This window comes from Sceloporus undulatus, chromosome 4, assembly GCF_019175285.1.
Source record: "Sceloporus undulatus isolate JIND9_A2432 ecotype Alabama chromosome 4, SceUnd_v1.1, whole genome shotgun sequence".
Lineage (NCBI taxonomy): Eukaryota > Metazoa > Chordata > Lepidosauria > Squamata > Phrynosomatidae > Sceloporus > Sceloporus undulatus.
The window spans coordinates 241,046,566-241,066,242 of NC_056525.1; the positions used below are offsets into that span (position 1 = coordinate 241,046,566).

Below are 19,677 nucleotides of genomic sequence, written 5' to 3' on the forward strand. Positions count from 1 at the left end.
AGGGTGAGACCAATACAGAGATTAACATGTAAATCACTTCCTCTCAAGCAAGGGCTCTACCCCACTCACTTCCATGCCAGCATTCCCTGAATATGCCAGCAACAGATGCTGCCAAAATATCAGGAATAAACTTCCAGAACATGGCCCGAAAAATCCACAAAAAACAATGCTAAAGACCTTGTAAAACTAAAAATCCCAGAACTCCATAGGATGGAGCTACAGCACTTAAAGTGGGGTCAAACTGCATTATTTCTACAGTGTAGATCCATCCTATGTCTTTTGCTAGGGTATACTTCCTTTTATCTGTCTTAAGGATCTTGGCACCAGTGGTGGGATGTGAGTTCAAGTGTTATAGAGGGAGAAGAATGTCTCCTGGTCCACACACTGGAGAATATGATGCACCTCTGTTACCACACCTTTTGATTAAGAGCCAAAGCAGAAGTAAAACAAAAAGATGCATTATTTTGATACTGAAGGAAAGCTGGAAGAAGTGGGGGCTTAACCCTTTCTGCCTGTGCATCCAAAGCTGCTGTTAGGTTAATAAAGGTATGATACAGTTATGGCTTATTTATCTGAGCCATGACTAAAAGTATGATTTACAACACAGAAATAGCATGAGAAGAAAGAATTAAATAATTTCTCCAGCAGTGCTTCCGTAAACAAACAAAACACAATTAAACACAAACAAAATCCTAACTGCATATTCCGTAAGTATTCTTAAAATTGTAGTTGTAGAAACTGGTAATCCTTGCTTTCTAGTCTGTACCTGTTAGTTTGTTCAGCATGGAATAGAGGATACAGTAATGTGGACTAGAGCTGTGGTGTCCTGGGTTGACCTTAATATTGAAGATGGAGCAAGTTTGTTTTCTGCTGCTCCAGAACCTAGTACATCGAGCATTGGGTTCAAATTACAGGAAAAGAGATTCTCTCTAGACTTTAGGAAAAACTTCATTGACAGTAAGAATTTTTCAACAGTAGAATATGCTGAGTGGTGGAGTTTCCTTCTTTGGAGGTTTTTAAACACAGGCTGGCTGGTCATCTGTTGTGGGTGCTTTTATTCTGTGTTCCTGCATGAGAGGGCATTGATTGGATAGTCCTTGGTGTCTCTTCCAACTCTATGATTCTCCCCGAGCAAGAATTTCAACTCAGTTAACTCATGCCAGTTACTGTTTGGTGATAGGTATCTCAGAAGTACAATCAGGATATTTGGAAGGTTCAGTGAATATAACACTCAATATGCTTCTGAGCTCCTCAAAGAAATCAAATACAAATGGTCCCAAAACACACTGATCCGGCTAGAAAACAGACAATTATATTAAATTTTTGACTCTCATTACTCTAGGGGTTGTATAGTCATCCTCTATTAAAATGAAAATGAGCTCCTGAAGAGTGCAACTCTTCATTGCAATGGATGTTGAGCTAACTTGTTGGTGATGTTGTGTGCCTCCAAGTCATTTTTGACTTATGGTGACCTTAAGGCGAACCTATCATAGGGTTTTCTTGGCAAGTGTCTTCAGAGAAGGTTTGCCATTGCTATTGCACGGCTCCATCATGCTAGCCCAGAGGAAGATGGAGTCCAGGATAGTGTCTGAAAAATAAATAAATAACTTTTTTTTAAAATAATTTTATTAAGTTCCATTTTAAAATACATCAATCGTCCAACAGAAACCACTACCAACATTACACAACATCTACCATATCATACCCCAATACTTATTCCCGACATCAACAACGACAACAACAATCTCTATTACTATATAACATACTCCCCATTCATCTCACATTCTTCTCCTCTGCATTCACCTCTGTGACTTCCTTCCTCTATATTTATCATATTCTTTATACATCTCTGTTTCCCTCCATGTACCATATATAATTACTCATAGTATATTGTGTTAATATTAACTTCTTCATTGCAAAGGCAATGCTTATCCAGCGTATGACTATCTCACCTTATATTCTTTTATAACAAATCAGGTCACAACAAAGGGAAAGAAAGTACATACTTAAAAAATAAATAAATAACTGAATAGTAACAAGGACCAGCATATGGTAAAAGCAGCAGCAAAAATTCCAGAATAAAAATCAAACATAAACCCAACAATAAAGTAAAAGAGTACTATGACTAAAGATGTACAATGTCCAGTTCTGGGAAACCTGGGGGGGGGGAGGCAGACAATGTTAACATTCTTTAGAGATTGGAAGTCGTCTTGTTACTTCGGAAACATAAAATTCATTACGAACAAATTGATTTGTCATAACATTATTTTAAGTGGACAAAAGTCCAGTTCCTACACCCACACACTTGTAGCTTCAAAATTTCTGGAAATTCTTTCTCTTTAACCTAACTGATGGTACCTAAAGAAATTAGATATGGGGTGAGGTAAGTATGAGAGGAGATGCTCTTTCAGGTTTCTTAGCTGAGTAGTTCTCAAAGGACATATGCGTGCTGTAATTATGCTCTCCACAACATATTGGGCCAAGCTGATCAATGGATGTATTTGGATGTTTGTTAATGCCTTTCAAGCCAACTGTTTCTCATTAGATCTGTTTTTCCAAAATGCTCCCATGGCAAGCTCTGCCATGCTTACCAGAAACATCTGTTGAAAAGTGAACAAGTTAGGATTTAAATATTAAAATTATACATGTGCCCCATTGTTATGATAGCTCAAATAAGTCTGTCTCAAAGGTGTTAAAAATATCCTAAAACTAGATAGCCTGGCAAAAGATAGTATTCCATAATGGTAATAGGCATGGAAACTAATTTCAGAAGTCAGAGGTTTTCCAAAATTACTGAAATGACTAAACTAGAAATACAGGTAAGAAAAAGTTTATTTCTTTCCTTCTTAAAGAAATTCAGAATATATATATATATATATTTGCTTGTTTGGAATTCATGTGTTTATTAATGGCAAGTATTATGCACTAGTAATTTCAAAGTAACTAGGGAGTTCAGTGTGGGATGATGTGACTTAGTGGTTAAGATGCCAGTTCTGATGATTGGAAGATCAGAAGTTTGACAGTTCAAGGCCCAAGTGCTACATGATGGGGTGAGATCCTGTTACTAATCCCAGCTTCTCCTAACCAGTTCGAAAGCAAACACAAATGCAAGTACTGTATATATGCATGCATAAGTCTAGAAATTTTAGCCAAAAAACTTGAGTTGACTTATCTGCAGGTCAATGTAAGTACTGTATCTTAACTCTTATTTAAAAAAAAGGAATCATTCCCAGTGAAATCTATGTTTGGAAGCACTGGCCTCCCTCTACTAGCTCATCCATCCAGCCTTCAGGGTGAGCAAAAACAGTCATGTCTGCTGGAATTTTGTAAGTTTTTTTTAATATTGTTTTCCTTTGCTCCATCCTTTGCTCCATATAATGGGACCTGTTACATGCCCTTAAGTTTTACCGTTGGCTTATCCACGGGTCATATAAAAATCCATAATTTTGGCTCCCAAACCTGTCCTTGACATATATATGTGGTCGACTTATAGCTGAGTATATACAGTAGATAAATAGGTACCACTGTGAAAAGCTCTTACTGTCAGAAAGTTCTTCCTAATATTGAGGTGGAATCTCTTTTCCTGTAGCTTGAACCTGTTGCTCCATGTCCTAGTCTCTGGAGCAGCAGAAAACAAGCTTGCTCCATCCTCAGCATGGTATCCCTTTAAATATTTCCTGGAAATAGTACTTGGATAGGGAACAGCCAACGAATGCCAGGTGCTGTATTTTCTAAATGTGATGCAGAGCTTAAAAGACCAGTCACTGCCTACGTGCTCACAAAGGAATAGGCATCATCTAAGAGTCAAGTACAAATGGAAAAGGGAAGGAACAGGGAGCTGAGTGTTTATTTTGGTGGGGAAAGGAAGCTCCACCGAACAGGTCCTCCTGTGTCCAGGGTGGGATGTGGGCAAAGCAGATTGGTTTCCACCTTGCCGTGATATTCTTTGTAGTGGGCAAAGAGCATTCTTTCATTGTGGCCCTAGATCCCTGAGCTAGTTACAGAAAGCAGAAAATTATCCCCTCAAGGCCTTCAGCCTCAAGTCTTAAGGGTTTTTTCCACTGTTCCCAAAGCCTTCCCCTTACATGAGACAGCAGCAAACTGACTTCCACTCAATGTGTATAACATGCTTAGGGAACCATAACCACTTCTGATTCTTTTGACAAAAGTACTCTAATGTAAGATAGATACCTGCTGGTCACACATACATTTTACATTTGTAAATCAAAATATTTTGGGGGGTACACTAAAAACACAAATGTGTGTATTGATCCTGAAACCAAGGGTGCTTTCTAGAAATTCTGATGACTCCGAAAGTGTCTTTTGAAAAGAGCTCCATTATTCTGGTGTCTCTTAAGTTAGTGCTCTTAGCACAAAAAAAAAATTGGAGGTTTGGGGATTTGTTTTTGTTTTTTTAACTTGAACAGTTACTCAAGTAATTTAATGTAATACTTATCAAAAACGGAATTTTAGTAGGCTACTTACATAATGTTGCTAAACAATTTAATTAAACCTAGTCTTAAGTAACCAAGGAAGCACAATTATAATGAGCATAATATCTTTCTCTCCTAAAATTAGAAAAGAAAAGAAATACATAATTTGCAATAACGTGACCAGACAGAACTCTCTAGGACTGTGGGGGGTTTTGCATTTCGAAAACCAAGAGTGGCCCTAATTTCTCTTCAAATTCATATCTCTGAAATTTATTTAAAATTCATAGGATATCAATTTATATTCAGAACTCGACAAATTAAAATAAATGTGCAGCACTTGAAACTTCAAACACAGAAAACATTAACATGAAGATGTCAAACCTAATTAAGGGCAAGCTTTAAAGAATTCTTGAGCTCCACTTGATGATTGCTATTTAAAGAGAATCCGTGGGTTGTAGGAGAATTTCAGATGAGTCTCTTACCTTCTGTTTTGGTGATGTAGTTCAAGTGTACCATTAAGTCAAATCATCTTAATGAGATGGTTACTTTTTTGTCATGTCAGTTTTATTTGTGTGCTCAAGCCATAAGTAGTTCACAAGACAGGTCGTCTTATGAAATCTAAGGTAAAAATGCATGGGTGAAATCAGCATCAAAGATTAATGTACTGAGTTTGTGTTTCTCCAGGTAAGAGAAGAAATGACTCTTCTGCTTTTACCTGGCCTAAAATTTGGTGTGAACACTTTGGTCATGGCTGTTTCCTCTGAGTAGAAAAAAAATATTCTGACCTCTGAGATCAGTTGAAATCATCTGTTAAAACTTATTGAAGCAGTCCTTATGGGACTTGCCTCAAAGGACCTACTTAAAGAGCTAAATCAGAATGATGATGTGATCAGACAAGTGCTCTTATCATATCTCTCGCTTTTTGCTGAATCAGGTCCCATGGAGAGTGAGCACATCATAAGGGCAATTAAAATGTGTTCCATCATATTCACCAGATTTGATGGGGCATAATATACTTAACCTAGACATTGAGGAGACCCAGTACCCTGCTGATGGCTTTGTTGGAGGTGGTGGACAGATTTGGTTGTGAGAGGAAACTGAAGCATGCCTTCATTTTTTTTGGAGCACATGTGACTTTTTTAGTGTTCAGAAATGAGAAGAGAATGTATGTGATAGTACAGTAGTAGAAACCTGAAAAGAGAGATAGGAAGAACAGCTAAGGATGAAATCTGTGTGAAAGTTGGAGAGACCTTTTGTCTCAATAACAGGCAGTAGAAAATTACACACACACACACACACACACACACACACACACACACACACGGTGGACAATAGTAACCTGTAGGGCAAGTTTTTAGTTTGTTAATTATTACTCCAGCAGCTCAACTTTGTCCTCCATTGTTGAGCCAGGATGGAAAGACCTATTGGATGTTCTCGGTGCTTTTTGTCAGTTTTCCATTCAAGGCAGATTGTCCATGCCCATACTGCCGTCTGTTTCTGAGATTCACCTTATAACACAAAGGACTGATGTTCAAGAGAAAGGTGTATAAAGCTTTCTTGAATACACGAGCTAGTTTTAGTTCTCTTTATATCCACTTTCTGTGTATTAATCTGTACCTGCAGTACTGTCAGTGAATTTAAGTTTCAGGAAAGAATGTTATTTGAACTGCAAAGCGTGGAGTTCTTAAGAGCTCTGAAGTCATTCTCTGGATTGTAATACTGCCTTGTTTTTCCAGGATTATGACGATGGATATGGCACTTCGTATGATGAACAGAGCTATGATTCCTATGATAACAGCTATAATACTTCTGCACAGAGGTAAGGAAGAAGGTTCAGTGCATCTTAAGAGTACAGTTGGCCCTTCTTACACATGGATTTCTTATACACTGATTCAACCATCCACAATTTGAAAATGTTCAAAAAAAGTATAAATTTCAAATATCAAACCTTGATTTTCCATTTTTATAAGGGACACCACTTTTCTATGTCATTATATTTAATGGGACTTGAGCATACGCGGATTTTGTTATACATGGGGGATCTTGGAACCAAGATCCCCAGCGTATAACAAGGGTCCACTGTAGTTGTTAAAATTTTGATATTTAATGGGCTGAGTGTTATTAATTCAGGATTATTGTCCTGTTCTTGTTGACAGGAGTAGGATTCTTGGTGTAAGATTATAAAGTCAGACTATTTGTCCATCTAGTATCCTATATTAGTTCCTGTTGTCTAGTGAATAGCAGCAGCTCTCTGTGGACTCAGGCACAAGTGTTTCCCATCACCTCCTGCTTGATCCTTTCAACTAAAACTATCAAGAGATCTAATCTGTGCCAGACTAATGAGTTCTAGTCCCTCCCTGAATTAGACAGCGTTGATCTAAATCCAGTTGTTAGACCCAGTTAGAATAGACCCATTGAATAAATTAATCCAACATATACAAGGAAGTGCTGAAAAGTTCTCAGCCCGACCAAGAAGTGAATGACCATCAGACCCCAGATTCATTATAATATTCATTGTTTTGCCAGCCCTGTGAGCAGGTACATTATCATGCAAAAAGAGAACACCTTTCCACAGTTTCCCTCAACATTTTTCCTTCAATTCCTCCTTTGATCAACACAACAAGTTAGAGTAGTATTCCTCATTAACTATTTGGCCCTTCAGAAGGTAGTCATCCAAATATCTTTACTATCCAAAAAACTCTGGTCATGATTTTTTCCTGCTGACCTTTGAGTCTTGGATTCTTTGGCTGTGGAGAACCTGAGTGCCACCTCTGCAAAGACTATTGCAGTGGTTAAATGCTGTACTGCAGCCACTCACTCAAAACCATAAGGTTGCGAGTTCAAGATCAGCAAAAAGGCTCAAGCTTGACTCAGGTCACTAAAATGAGTACCCAGATTGTTGGGGGCAAATTAGCTTACAGTTGTAAACTGCTTAGACACTGCTTAGGCGGTATGAAGCGGTATATAAATGAAGCTTGTTTGTTTTGTTGGGTCTCTTGATCATAGTGATGTAACCATGTTTCATTAACTATGATGAGTTGTTCCAAAAAATTATTTAAAATGCTATAAAATCAACTTGGAAGTATCCACTCAGTTTTATTTTTGGTTATCATTCAAACATTTTGGTACCCACTTGGCTGGGCCTAGCCCAGATATTCCCAGGCTTTCTCTAGTGTTTCAGCAATTATTCTGTGAGATTTTTGCCAAAATCAGGTCATGAACACACTTAATAATTTCAAGAGTTGACACTGTTGAAGGCCTCCCAGACCTTGCTTCATCTTTGATCTCAAAACCATCATGCTGAAAGTTTGGCACATCATTTTTTCACATTGGGCGGGATGGGTACTTGACTCTCAGTGTCTGCATCATACACTTATGGATTTACTTTGGAGTTTTCTTCTATGGGATCAGGAATTTCATGATGGCCTGGAGTTCAACACTTGAAAATTCCACACTTTTTGTTGACATGGTTCTATCAGTGATCAGAAAAAAAATCAAATTATACCGACAATCCTTCAAATTGGCAGTTTACAATTTCAAAAGCAACAGTGACAACTGTGTTTATATTTTGGGAGTGGGTTGGGCCAAAAAAATTTCAACACCCCCCTCCTACTTATGAAGGTCCCCCAAATTTGGTGGGCTTACTCCAGTTGGGCTTAGGTCTTTATTTCTTGCTCTCTTTGGCCACATAATTTGTCTCACAAAATGTCTTCCTCTTTTTCATAGCCAGAATATATTTCTGTTTATCCAAAGGCCATCATCTTTGTTTCCAACAGTACAGCCCACAGAGTATGTGAACATATCTTTGGACTGAACTGTGGTCATATATTATAGGTTTCTGATTGTAAGTTTGGCTCACTTACAATTTATTTACAGTGAAAGCAAACAATTTTATATCATTTCAAAGCAAATTAAATGATTCACTATGAAACCTTATTTAGTACAGTGGGCCCTTGATATATCCACTGGGGGATGGTTCCGGGATCTTCTGTGGATGCCCAAATTCATGGGTGTTCAAGTCCCATTAAATGTAATGGATAGCAAAATGGTGTCGCTTATATAAAATGGAAAAGTCAAGGTTTGCTTTTTTGGATTTTATATATTTTTGAATAATTCCACAAGCCATGGATGCTTGAATCTGTAGTTAAAGAATCTGTGAAAATGGAGGGCCAACTGTACACAGTCATTTTACTACCATATAACTATCAAATCCAAGTGTATGTTTTTGCCTTCAAGTCACCTTTCAACTGATGGTGACCCCATGAATTTCATAGGATTTTTTCAGGCAAGGAATACTCAGAGTCGCTTTGCCAGGTCTTTCCTCTGAAATGTGGCCTAAAGCACCTGATATTTGTTGGCAGTCCCCCATCCCAGTACTAACCAGGGATGTTCCTACTTAACCTCCAAGATCAGATGGGAATGGGTGCCTTTGGGGTATTATGCATCAAATCCAAGACATGGCAATTTTCACGGAAAATAAGGCAACTGTGTTTTCAGAAGTTATGTGTCAGTTTTCTCATATAACTCAATTAAGTTACTAAAGAAATGCATTTATATTTTTCTTTGTTGTGGAGATCGATTTGGGGAGGGAGGCATGATCTTGGCATCCAACAAATTTTAATTCTTGTTGCCTAGACACATGCAATCGCATTGGTCCTGAAGAAATGGATTCCCAGCAACACAGTTTGTGGACCCTTCACTGGACCTCTAAGTGAATTATCTTTAGAACTGACTAGAATGTGTATTGAACCTGCTGGGATTTTTCCTGGCTGTAGTCATGGACTAAACTAAGAAAGATGATGTAATTCTATAATGTTGTGGGATGACGTTTAGTAGAAATTAGCTGCTCCATTTGAAAAGTGTTTAATGGTACAAGCTGGTGCTGTGCCATTCTGATGTGACACAATGAGTATCGAGACCAACCATACGGAAGTCTGTTTTGAAGACTGGGTGTTACCGAATGCTTGTTTATATTGATTTTGGACAAGCTGTTTGAATATCAAACTGTCAAAAGCTAGATTTTGAACACGGTCCAGATGGCTACACCAAAGATGGGCAGGCACCTTTTGCCCAGTGCTTTGAGCAATCTTCTCTTAAAAGCTACCCTAGATGGATAAGTGACTTGATTTTTTGTGGATTCTGTCAGGCTGGATTTCGAATTTCTGATGTTTAAACGCTCCATATATACTGGCTTCTGTGCGTCTGCTCCTGTGTTAATGCATGCACTGTGACTGTCTTTATGCTTTTGCTTAACTCCTGTCCCTAGGATATTTATGGAATGCTGCAGAATTATGTTATAATTCTCCTTGAATTGCCACCCAGTAATCATATTCAGATTTAGAGGATGAAGAATTCAGTTCTTCAAACTGTGGCTGAAAGTCAACAATTCTGGTGGCGAGCGTCAGCACTAGAGTAACTGTGTCTTCTTTTTTTAAGCAATGCCTGATTAGATCTTCCCTTAGAGGAAGGACAAGATTTTAACAGGCATATTTTTAAAAGTTCTGCACGTGGCAGATTAGACACATTTTATAAAGACAAATAGTGCTGAAATGCAGAATCTGTTTTAAAAACATCGCATTATGTGAAATTAGGCCAATGGCCTATGTGCCTTGAGGGTTCGTCCTCACAAGTGTTTGCAAAGACGATAACAGGAGCAAATGCAACCCACTGTTAATAAATCAGTTGTCGATGTCGGCTCACTATTTAATGTTCTCTAGAATACGTAGGATTTATCACAGAGGAATTGTGGAATAATGGTGGAGTATGGAAACAAAGTCCACCGGGGAGATGTACTACATCATTTGGATTTAGCACTGCCATCTGCTTAATAGCACTGAGATGACTACTGAGGTACTTATGATCAACCATTCATAGCAGTGACAGATGCTGCAGAGAGTTAACATGGCAGAGAATGAGGTTTGTTACTGAAATTTGGATTATGTGACAAGGTTGCAGGGGAAAGGGGAGGGAAATAGTTTTGTGCCCAGTGCCATGTGGAGGTTTCCTTTTTCTGTCTCTCAACCTGATCGTTTCCAGTCTCCAGGTTCAATCTGACAGCATTTCAGAAGACTCTGAAAGCATTTTATAGAATTGTTTTTGAGTTGGTCACTTTGCTTAAGGCTGTATGCTTTTTGAAGAAAAGACTTTTGAGCAGTAACTGAGAAAAATGTAGATTAGTATTCATACTAGTAAAAAGGTAAAAGTCTTTGCTTTTACATAGTAACTTTAATATTCACTACTGATAGCCTCAGTATCTCATTCCTGCACAATGCAATGGAGTTTTTCTCCTCAGTGTCTATTGCAAAAGCTAAGGCAATTTCAGAACTACTTTTGAACAAGTAAAATCCTGTATAGTTTGCCTCAAATCAGTTGAAAGTTGAGGTTGCCTAAAATGTGGTTTCTGACATGAATCTGCACACATAGACACCAGATATGTCTGTTGCCTTCGTGATCATGGTATGGCTGATATTTGGCATCTGAGTATAACTGATCCAGCTTCAAGGATAGTATCTACTTAAAATGGCAAATAAGAGTCAGTGTAAGCAAATACAAAGGGATGCATATTTGAGCAAAAAATAGATAATTCTTAACTTCTTGTGAACACAGGGTTCTCAGCTGGCTATGGCTGACAAAGAAATTGTGGGCTTGGGAATATGGTAGATCAGTGGGGTTGTGATGAGTCAGTGAAAATGTCAACACAATGACTTTTTTTAAAAAATGAATTCCTTTTTGGGCATAATCAGAAATTGAATTAGAATAAAACTGCCTGTATTGTACTGCCTGACATTTGCTTAAATTAATCTATAGTGTGACTGCACTAGGAATGCCACACCAGAAAATAATTATTGCAGTGCTAAACAAGGTATAAAAAGTCAACTAGATGATTGTGAGGCTGGAGACACTGAAGTCTAAGGAAGCATTTTCACATTTATTTGTATGTGTGTGCGCGTGCACCCTGGTGGCACAGTGCTTAAATGCCAATACTGCAGCCACTCACTCACAAACCATAAGGTTGCGAGTTCAATCCCAGCCAAGGGGGGTCAAGCTCAACTCAGGCTTGCATCCTTCCGAGGCCGGTAAAATGAGTACCCAGCTTATTGGGGGCAATTAGCTTACACTTTGTAAACTGCTTAGGGAATGCTTAAGTGCACTGATAAGCAGTTTAGAAATGTACTTGTTATTGCTATTGTGTGCCTTCAAGTCATTTCCAATCTAAAGCAACCCTAAGTTGAAACTATAATGGGGTTTTCTTGGCAAAATTTGTTCAGAGGAGGATTGCCATTGCCTTCCCCTGAGGCTGAGAGTGTGTGACTTGCCCAAGGTCACCCAGTGGGTTTTATGGCCAAGCTAGGAATTGAACCCTGGTCTTCAGAGTTGTAGTCCAACATTCAAACCACTACAGTTTAGCAGAATGTTGAGTTAGGGGTATCCACTGAAGTTGAGTACTGGTACGTTCAGGAGTGTTAGAAGGGGAAGTGCTTCCTTGCACAACTTGTAGTTAGACTGTAGAATTTGCTAACACAAGAAGTGGTTTTAAAAGGCAATTGGAAGAGTGTGTGGAAGATAGAGCTGCCTCTGGCTACTAGTCATAATGGCTGTTTTCAGTGTCTCCATTAGTCAGGACCATAGCAACAGAATGCCTCTGAATTCCCATTGCTTGGGAAACTCAGTGACAAGTTGCAGTTGCACCCATGTCCTTTTTGTGGATTCCCCATGACAGTTGGTTGGTCTCTGTGTGAATGGCATGCTGGATTTGATAAACCTTTGAGCAGCAGCATCATGCTCTAAACTTCTTACTTCTCAATAATAATCAGTAAAAAAAATTTTTCTCTAATGCATTGTATTGAATTCCCCCCCCTCCCCCCACTATGGATACTTTGGCATGTTATGACCCAATGCCCTTTCCTTAGCTGTGTAGGGTTATGGTTTTTACTGATTTCTTTGTGATCCCAGAGCCACTTAGGAAAAAAAATTCTATCTTGGAAATGCACATATAACCAAATGCTGTAATTCTAGGGGTGTTCAGAAACTGCAGTGGCTCATACAGTTGAGAACTAAATTAAGCAACGGAGACCTCTCAGGAATGATAGTGGAGTAAAGCAAAACAAGTGTATTGCAGAGAAATTATTTCATATATGAAAGCCATAGTACTGGAGTCAGTAATGGGCTGGATGAGGAAAAACCGACTCAAACTAAATCCAGAGAAAACGGAGGTACTAGTGATAGGTTCCCCCGGTCCAGGAATGGCGGTGGTTCCACCTGTCCTGAACGGGATCACGCTCCCTGTGAAGGACTCCGTGCACAGTCTGGGAGTGCTTCTTGACTCGTCGCTTCATCTGACCGCTCAGGTGAATGCGACGGTCAAGAACACTTGTTACCAGCTTCGGCTGATTCGCCAGCTGCGCCCATACCTGGACCGGAGGGACCTAGAAACTGTTGTACATGCTCTGGTAACTTCGAGATTGGACTTCTGCAATGTACTCTACATGGGGCAACCCTTATACCAAACTCGGAAGCTCCAAATGGTACAGAATATGGCAGCCCGGCTGGTCACTGGCGTATCCAGGACCAGCCACATAACACCTGTGCTTAAAGATCTTCACTGGCTGCCCATTCGCTTCCGAGCTCAATATAAGGCGTTGGTTATTACCTATAAAGCCCTAAATGGCTTGGGCCCAGGGTACCTAAAGGACCGCCTCTCCCCGTACAATCCGCCTCGCACCCTCAGAACATCTGGGCAGCAATTGCTGAAGGTGCCTGGGGCCAGGCTAGCTTCTACCTCAAGAAGGGCCTTTTCCACAGCTGCCCCAGCCCTTTGGAACACGCTGCCCACAGAGCTCCGCTCATCTACCACCCTGGCCCAATTTAGGAAGGACCTCAAAACCTTCCTATTCAAGCAGGCATTCCCCGATTAAATATCCTGTGGGCCTCCCTCCTCTTCCGTGGCCATGAGGATGGGCTAACGGGGCTTTTATTGTTTTTAGACTATGTATTGTATTGATTGTTATATGTTTTTAATCCTGTATTCAATTGCACCTGTTGCATATTGTAAGCCGCCCTGATCTTTTTGGAAGGGCGGGATATAAATAAAGATTTTATTATTATTATTATTACTTATTTAAGAGGCTGAGCGCACCAGAGCTGTTGTATACTATCCTGCAGTTATCAATTACTGACTGACTGGTGTTCTGCTGCTGCAAAGGCAACTTGTAAAAATCTTCTTTTCTTTTTGTATATGTGTGTTTAATTAGAAAATTCAAGTTTGGAGATATTCATTGGAGGCAGATGTGTAGAAGTGGTAGTGTCGAGATTTAAAAGCTGTACTAAAATTTAATTGCCAGCATCATACTGAATGTCTTCAGGGCATACCTAAAAATGTACTGTTTTGAGCACTAAGTCTACAGTCTTGCCTGCAGTTAAAGTCCTATTGAATTCCCTCTAAGAACTTGGTATCTAAGATGAGGGCTTTGAGGCTCAGTCCTAGCTGGACAAGCTAAGCCCTGAGGCAGTACCTGTTCCCAGATCTGTGTAATGATCGAATGACCCATTATTTGCAACTAGAGGCATTCTTTCATTCCAGGGCAAAATGCCTGGCTGTTAACTTCAGCAGGACTTGGCCACATGTGTTTAGGCTAGCAGCCTGATGTAACTCAGTTGTGATCCTGGCTTCTTGATGTCATGTTCTTGCAGATAATGTCCACATGCAAAACCACAAGACACTGAGTGCTGAAGCACTGGCCATTTCAGGTATTACTGCAGCTGAGTGAAGGGGAATATAATTCATATTTCCTTCTTTCATGCACTTTGCTATCATTATACAAGTTCCACTTTTGATGAGCTCAAGAACAAAAGGGGAAACGAAGCACAAGTTGGCTGCACTTCCTACTTTGCATCTCAAAAATGATGCATGGTGACATTAGGCTAAGCAAAAGTATCTCTACAGTAGGAGGTGATGTACTTAAAATCGAGAAAACACACCAAGACACTCTGTATTAGTGTTGCAGGTTGGAATGATCACTAAGGCAGCATGCCTAATATCTTCCAGACTTGTCACTGAAAGACAGCATAAAGAATGTGTTGTACTAAGCACTAGATTGTGGGCATACAAAGATAACTGAAGGTGTTTAAGAAAGGAGGAACAATGCACGAGGAGAATGAACAGGGTAGCCCTATGCCCTCTGTTAATGCGGAGAACAATATACTGAAGAGTAAAGTATCCTCTGCTTTCAGCCTTCACATGGTTTGGGTGTTCTGAATCATATGGAGAGCTTCTCTCTTTCAGGTTACCATGCTCCACATGACAAGAGCAACAAGAGAGACAGGTGGGATTTAGCTGTTCTCTCTCCTTACACATTGCAGTTGATTCTGACCTGAATACCTGAGCAAGATTTAAGACACCTGTCTGGGGATGAAAGTACAGTAACATCCAGAGTCCACAAAACAGTGATACCCTTATTGGGACAACCAAAATACACAAAATACATGTTGCACACTTTCAAAGCTCCACTGACGGCTTCATCAGGCAGAGATGTTAAAATCGTACTGGGGGGGGGGTGTGATGACAATGTTAATCGCAATCTACATTTTGTCAAGATGTGGCTGTTCTCAATTCAAGTGGTACTGGAGAGAAATTGATGCAGGCAGGTCCTTCCTCTTTCTAGCCATGTGGGGTTTTGTTGTTAACTGCCCTCGAGTCGCTCTCAACTCATGGTGACCCTATGACTGAGACATCTCCAAGACCATCTGTCCTCCACTGCTCTGCTTAATTTATAAAATGTTAATGGAGAATAAAAGAAAAAAAAGAAACCAAAATATTTGGAAAGAGATATGGGAAGAAGAATTAGGATATAAATTATGTGAAAAAGAATGGAATAAAATTTGGGAACAAAGGCATTTGAAAAATCTATCGGTACGAATTAAGGAAAATTATTATAAGCTGATCTGGAAATGGTACTTGACACCAGTGAGATTACATAATAGAGATAGTCTCCTTCCTCAGAGGTCTTCAAACAGAGGTTGGATGGCCATCTGTCAGGGATGCTTTGATTGTGATTTCCTGCATGGCAGGGGGTTGGACTGGATGGTCCTTGTGGTCTCTTCCAACTCTACGATTCTATGATTCTATGGAGAGGATGTAATGAAGTGGGATTATATATACATATGTGGTGGCAATGTAAATATGTTAAAAAATGGGAAACAGTAATATTAGAAATACAAAATATTATGGACATAAGAATACATAGAAAACCAAATATAGTATTGTTATCACTGTATAATGATGTAGAATGGAAAAAAAGAAGAAATCTTGTAACAAATTTGCTTACAGCAGCGAGATTAATATAGCAAGAAGTTGGAAATTGAAAACAAATGTGGAACTGGAGGATTGGCATAAAGAAGTCTGGCAAATAGCAATTAATGATAAATTAACATGTAAATGGAATGTGAAGAAAGGATTATGGAATAGAAGTGATTTTGATGAAGTATGGAAAAATTATTGAAAAAATATTAAGAAAATAAGATGGAAAATTACTGTCACAAGATTAATTAAAATTTTGGTTGGAGTATATGGATGGGAATGGCTCCGGGGAAGGGGTGCACTGAGGTGATATTTAGTATAAAAAAATAAGTAAAGTGTTAAAGCATATATTTGTATGAAGAAAGTGTAATAATTTGTATTGTAAAATTTAAAAATATTAATTTAAAAATGGCTTTGGTTGTCCAATAAAGAAAGGTCTCACTGTTTTGTGGATTTTGAATGTTATTGTAAGTTGCTACATGGTCAACAGAGCTACCCCTGGATATGTTGCATGGGTATATTTGATGTGAATTTTCCATCTGGGTTGCTGTATAAAAGCTGCACCCTCATGGGGTGATAGTGTAGCAAAGAAAAATATTTATTGCCTGTGTACCATTTTCCATTCATAAAATATTTTGTATGCCAGCATTGTATGTTCTTATTATTTATACCAGCCCACAGGAAGGATATTTAGCATTACATTTTGCTGCATGAGGTACAGAGATCACTAACCTCAACTAGCAGTTGGGTAAAGAGTGCACCTCTTGCAGTCATCTTGCTTCATGGATACCAAATGTGTGTGTGTGGGGGGGGGGCACTTTACAGTTGGCAAGTACTGTAACAAAGTCTCCATATTTTCACATGGAGTATGTGTTTATTTCAAAGACCACAGATGAGTGGATTTTGCTCTTGATAGCTGTCATAGTTGTGGTTGCCTCTGCCATCCAAGGAGGATCTGGTGAATATTAGGAGGATCTCTTATCTGGCTTCGCACTGAGAACTGTGATGCAAGCATTGAAAGGTCTGTTCCAGATGTCTTTAGAATCTGTATGAGACACCACTCAATTCCTTCAGTCATCTGCAAACTAGGAGGATTCCTTCCACTAGTTTTCTGTGCTCTCTGGTGAGAAGGCTGTGCAAGGAATGCATCACTCGTTTTGCCTTGATTCAAGGCAGAAGACCACCAGGAAAAAATCATGGTTCCATGACAAGTACTGCATCAATAGAAATTTATTGTCTTGGTGATATAATTTATATTGATAGGATGACTTATCTATGCAGATTAGCAGTGCTGTTCCAATTCAACATAATTTTCTAACATGGTCCTCAGTGCTATATTAATTACCTACTTTTTATTTCTACTGTTTAAGGATAATTAGTTAAATTTAACCCATCACATAAGAGCCATTAACATAATTTTTAATCAAAATGTCCCACTGATGGCAAAGAAGATGGTTTGATTAAGGACCCCCAAAGGGTTTGTGATTTGATGAAATGGGACTTGAACCCTTGTGTGTCAAGTCCAAGTTCAAGTATCCATCAGCTGAATTTTCTGGATTTTTATGAGCCTTTCAAATTCTTGAGCTTTGTAAAAAGGCTTCAGAAGCTATTATATCATTGTTGTTGATCTGTAAATACCGTATATCCTCTTCTATAAGTCTAAAAATTTATGTCCAAAAATTGACTCCAAAATCTCAGGTCGACTTATTGTCCATCTCCCACATCTGGCTGAAATGAAAGCTGAAGTGATGAAGCAGAAAGCCTCAGTGGGAGTCTCCCTTGCCATATGCACACATACACACACTGAAGGAGCCTCCAAGTTTTACCCTTGACCTACATGGGTCATGGCAAAATCCATAATTTTGGCCCCAAAACCTGACCTCAACTTATACATGAGGTCCATTTATAGCTGAGTATATACCGTATTAAGAATAAAAGTATACTTAAGTTTAAATAGCCTTCACTTTGTAAATGGAATATCCTGTGCCCCAGTTTATGATGGTGCTGAAATACTATGATGATAGTGTTATATGAACTTAGAACTTTATAAGGCTGTATCTTTGACAAGATCACAATAATGTTTTTTGACATTTTTATGAGTAAGTGTGCGGGTGCATTTAAAATCTATGCTTGGCAATAAATTATTGGTTGCCTTTTACTAGAAAAACAAGTAATGGAGATAAGAGCCAGCGTTAATGAACCATCTGCCTTCTCTGTCCTTTGAAAACATACATGTCTGTTCCCAATAAAGCAATGCTATATTAAAAGTAAAATATGCATTTTGACTTTCCCAGCTCCACATGGCAGATGCTGCCCTGTGGATAGAGCAGGATCTGGAAGGCTTTTTCTGTTTTAGTCACAAAAAGTGCTTCAGATTTCTAGCAAGTGCTTTGCTTTTGTGATCACAGAAGGCTCAGGGGACGCATTGCAAGTTTTCATTTGTCCTTGCTAGGAATGCAAGGAAGAAATGCTTGAGATCTAATCTTCTGATGCTCCAAGGCTGCTGCTTATAAGTCAGACATGTTTTCTTCACACAAAGTTGTTCTGCTTGCTTAGGAACTTTGCGCAAAAGGACTTTTCAAGGGGGGAGGAAGGGGGAGGCTTTAATTAGGGCTTTTCATCTGCATATGCAGAACTGTGCAAAGTGTGATCTGAGAACGGAAGCTTTTCTTTTATAAAATACAAGGTTCTGCCCCTTTTGAGTAAGAACATTTTGGAAACTCTAGGCATTCTGAGAGCCAACATGGCATAGTGGTTTTAGTGTTGGATTATGACTCTGGAGACCAGGGTTCGAATCCCACTCTGCCATGAAACCCACTTGGTGACACTCTGGACAAGTAATACTCTCTCAGCCTCAGGAGAAGGGAAAGGCAAACGTCCTCTGAACAAATCTTGCCAAGAAAACTCCATGATAGGTTTGCCATAAGTCAGAAACGACTTGAAGGTGCGCACACACATGCACACAGACATTCTCTCCCATGGATCCCATGGTGACAGAACAGTGGGATATAGACTAAAGAAAACAAACAAATAAAATTATCTCTAAAAAAATTAGTTTGGTATTATTGTAAAAAAAATTACTGAAATCCCAGGTCCCTTTTGCAAGTCACTCTACTTACTTTTAACCTCCAGCACTACTACCAGTGGATTTATGTGCAACACAATACTAACCTTCCTTGTATTTTCTTTTCTTCTTTATAAATTAAGAAAACTTAAGGAGCCAGCATGATGAGTTGAACTAGGGCTCAGACCAGGGCTTGAATCCTCAATCTGCTCTGGAAGCTTACTGGACAGTCTTAGAGGAAGGCAATGGCAAACCTCTTGAAGAAATCTTGCTAAGAACGCCCTGGTACAGGGTCTCTAACACAGAGTCAGGTTGAAGGCACATGACAACAAACGGAGAAAATCTTCTGAAGCAAATCACTGTATTCACTATACAATGAAACACTTTGAATGTGCACATATACAAAAAGTGCTGTTTTAATGCATTTCATACAAGACACTCTCTCGCTTCCTGTCAATAGATGAAACCTGTTTTCCTCACACATGGATTGAAATAAATGGGGAAGCCATTATGTGCGGGAGATGTCTGTGTAAGATTCTGCTTTTGAGGAGAGAATATTTTGCACCTGCATACCTGTCGTTCCATGTCACTGTCCATCCTGCTGGCTTGTAGTCTCTATGTATATTTCCTTTTCATATTGCCTCCCCACCCCCCAAAAAATCCTCACTGATTATTCAGAAAAGAGCAGGGAATTGGATCTCATATACCCAGAGTGCAAAGTTTGGTTTAATTTTCTTTGCATAAATCAGCACTTTTTTGTGTGTGGAAGAAATGTGGAAATAATGTTACATACCTTGAACCTCTACAGTCTGCATTCAGCACATTAGGCAAATAAACCCAGTCTGTGAAAGTGTTGTTCGTTTTGTCAATTCACTGCTGCCATT

General features: G+C 39.2%; 1 protein-coding gene across 5 annotated transcripts in view; it reads left to right on the forward strand.

Annotated features, from left to right (window-relative positions):
* The window catches only part of KHDRBS3 (KH RNA binding domain containing, signal transduction associated 3), a 141,999-nt gene that overhangs the window by 92,435 nt on the left and 29,887 nt on the right, over positions 1 to 19,677 (forward strand). For all 5 annotated transcript variants that reach the window (XM_042462424.1, XM_042462423.1, XM_042462420.1 and 2 more), the window contains one exon: positions 6,170 to 6,252. In XM_042462424.1, coding sequence (XP_042318358.1) covers positions 6,170 to 6,252 — 83 coding nt within the window. The remainder of the gene's footprint in view (positions 1 to 6,169; positions 6,253 to 19,677) is intronic.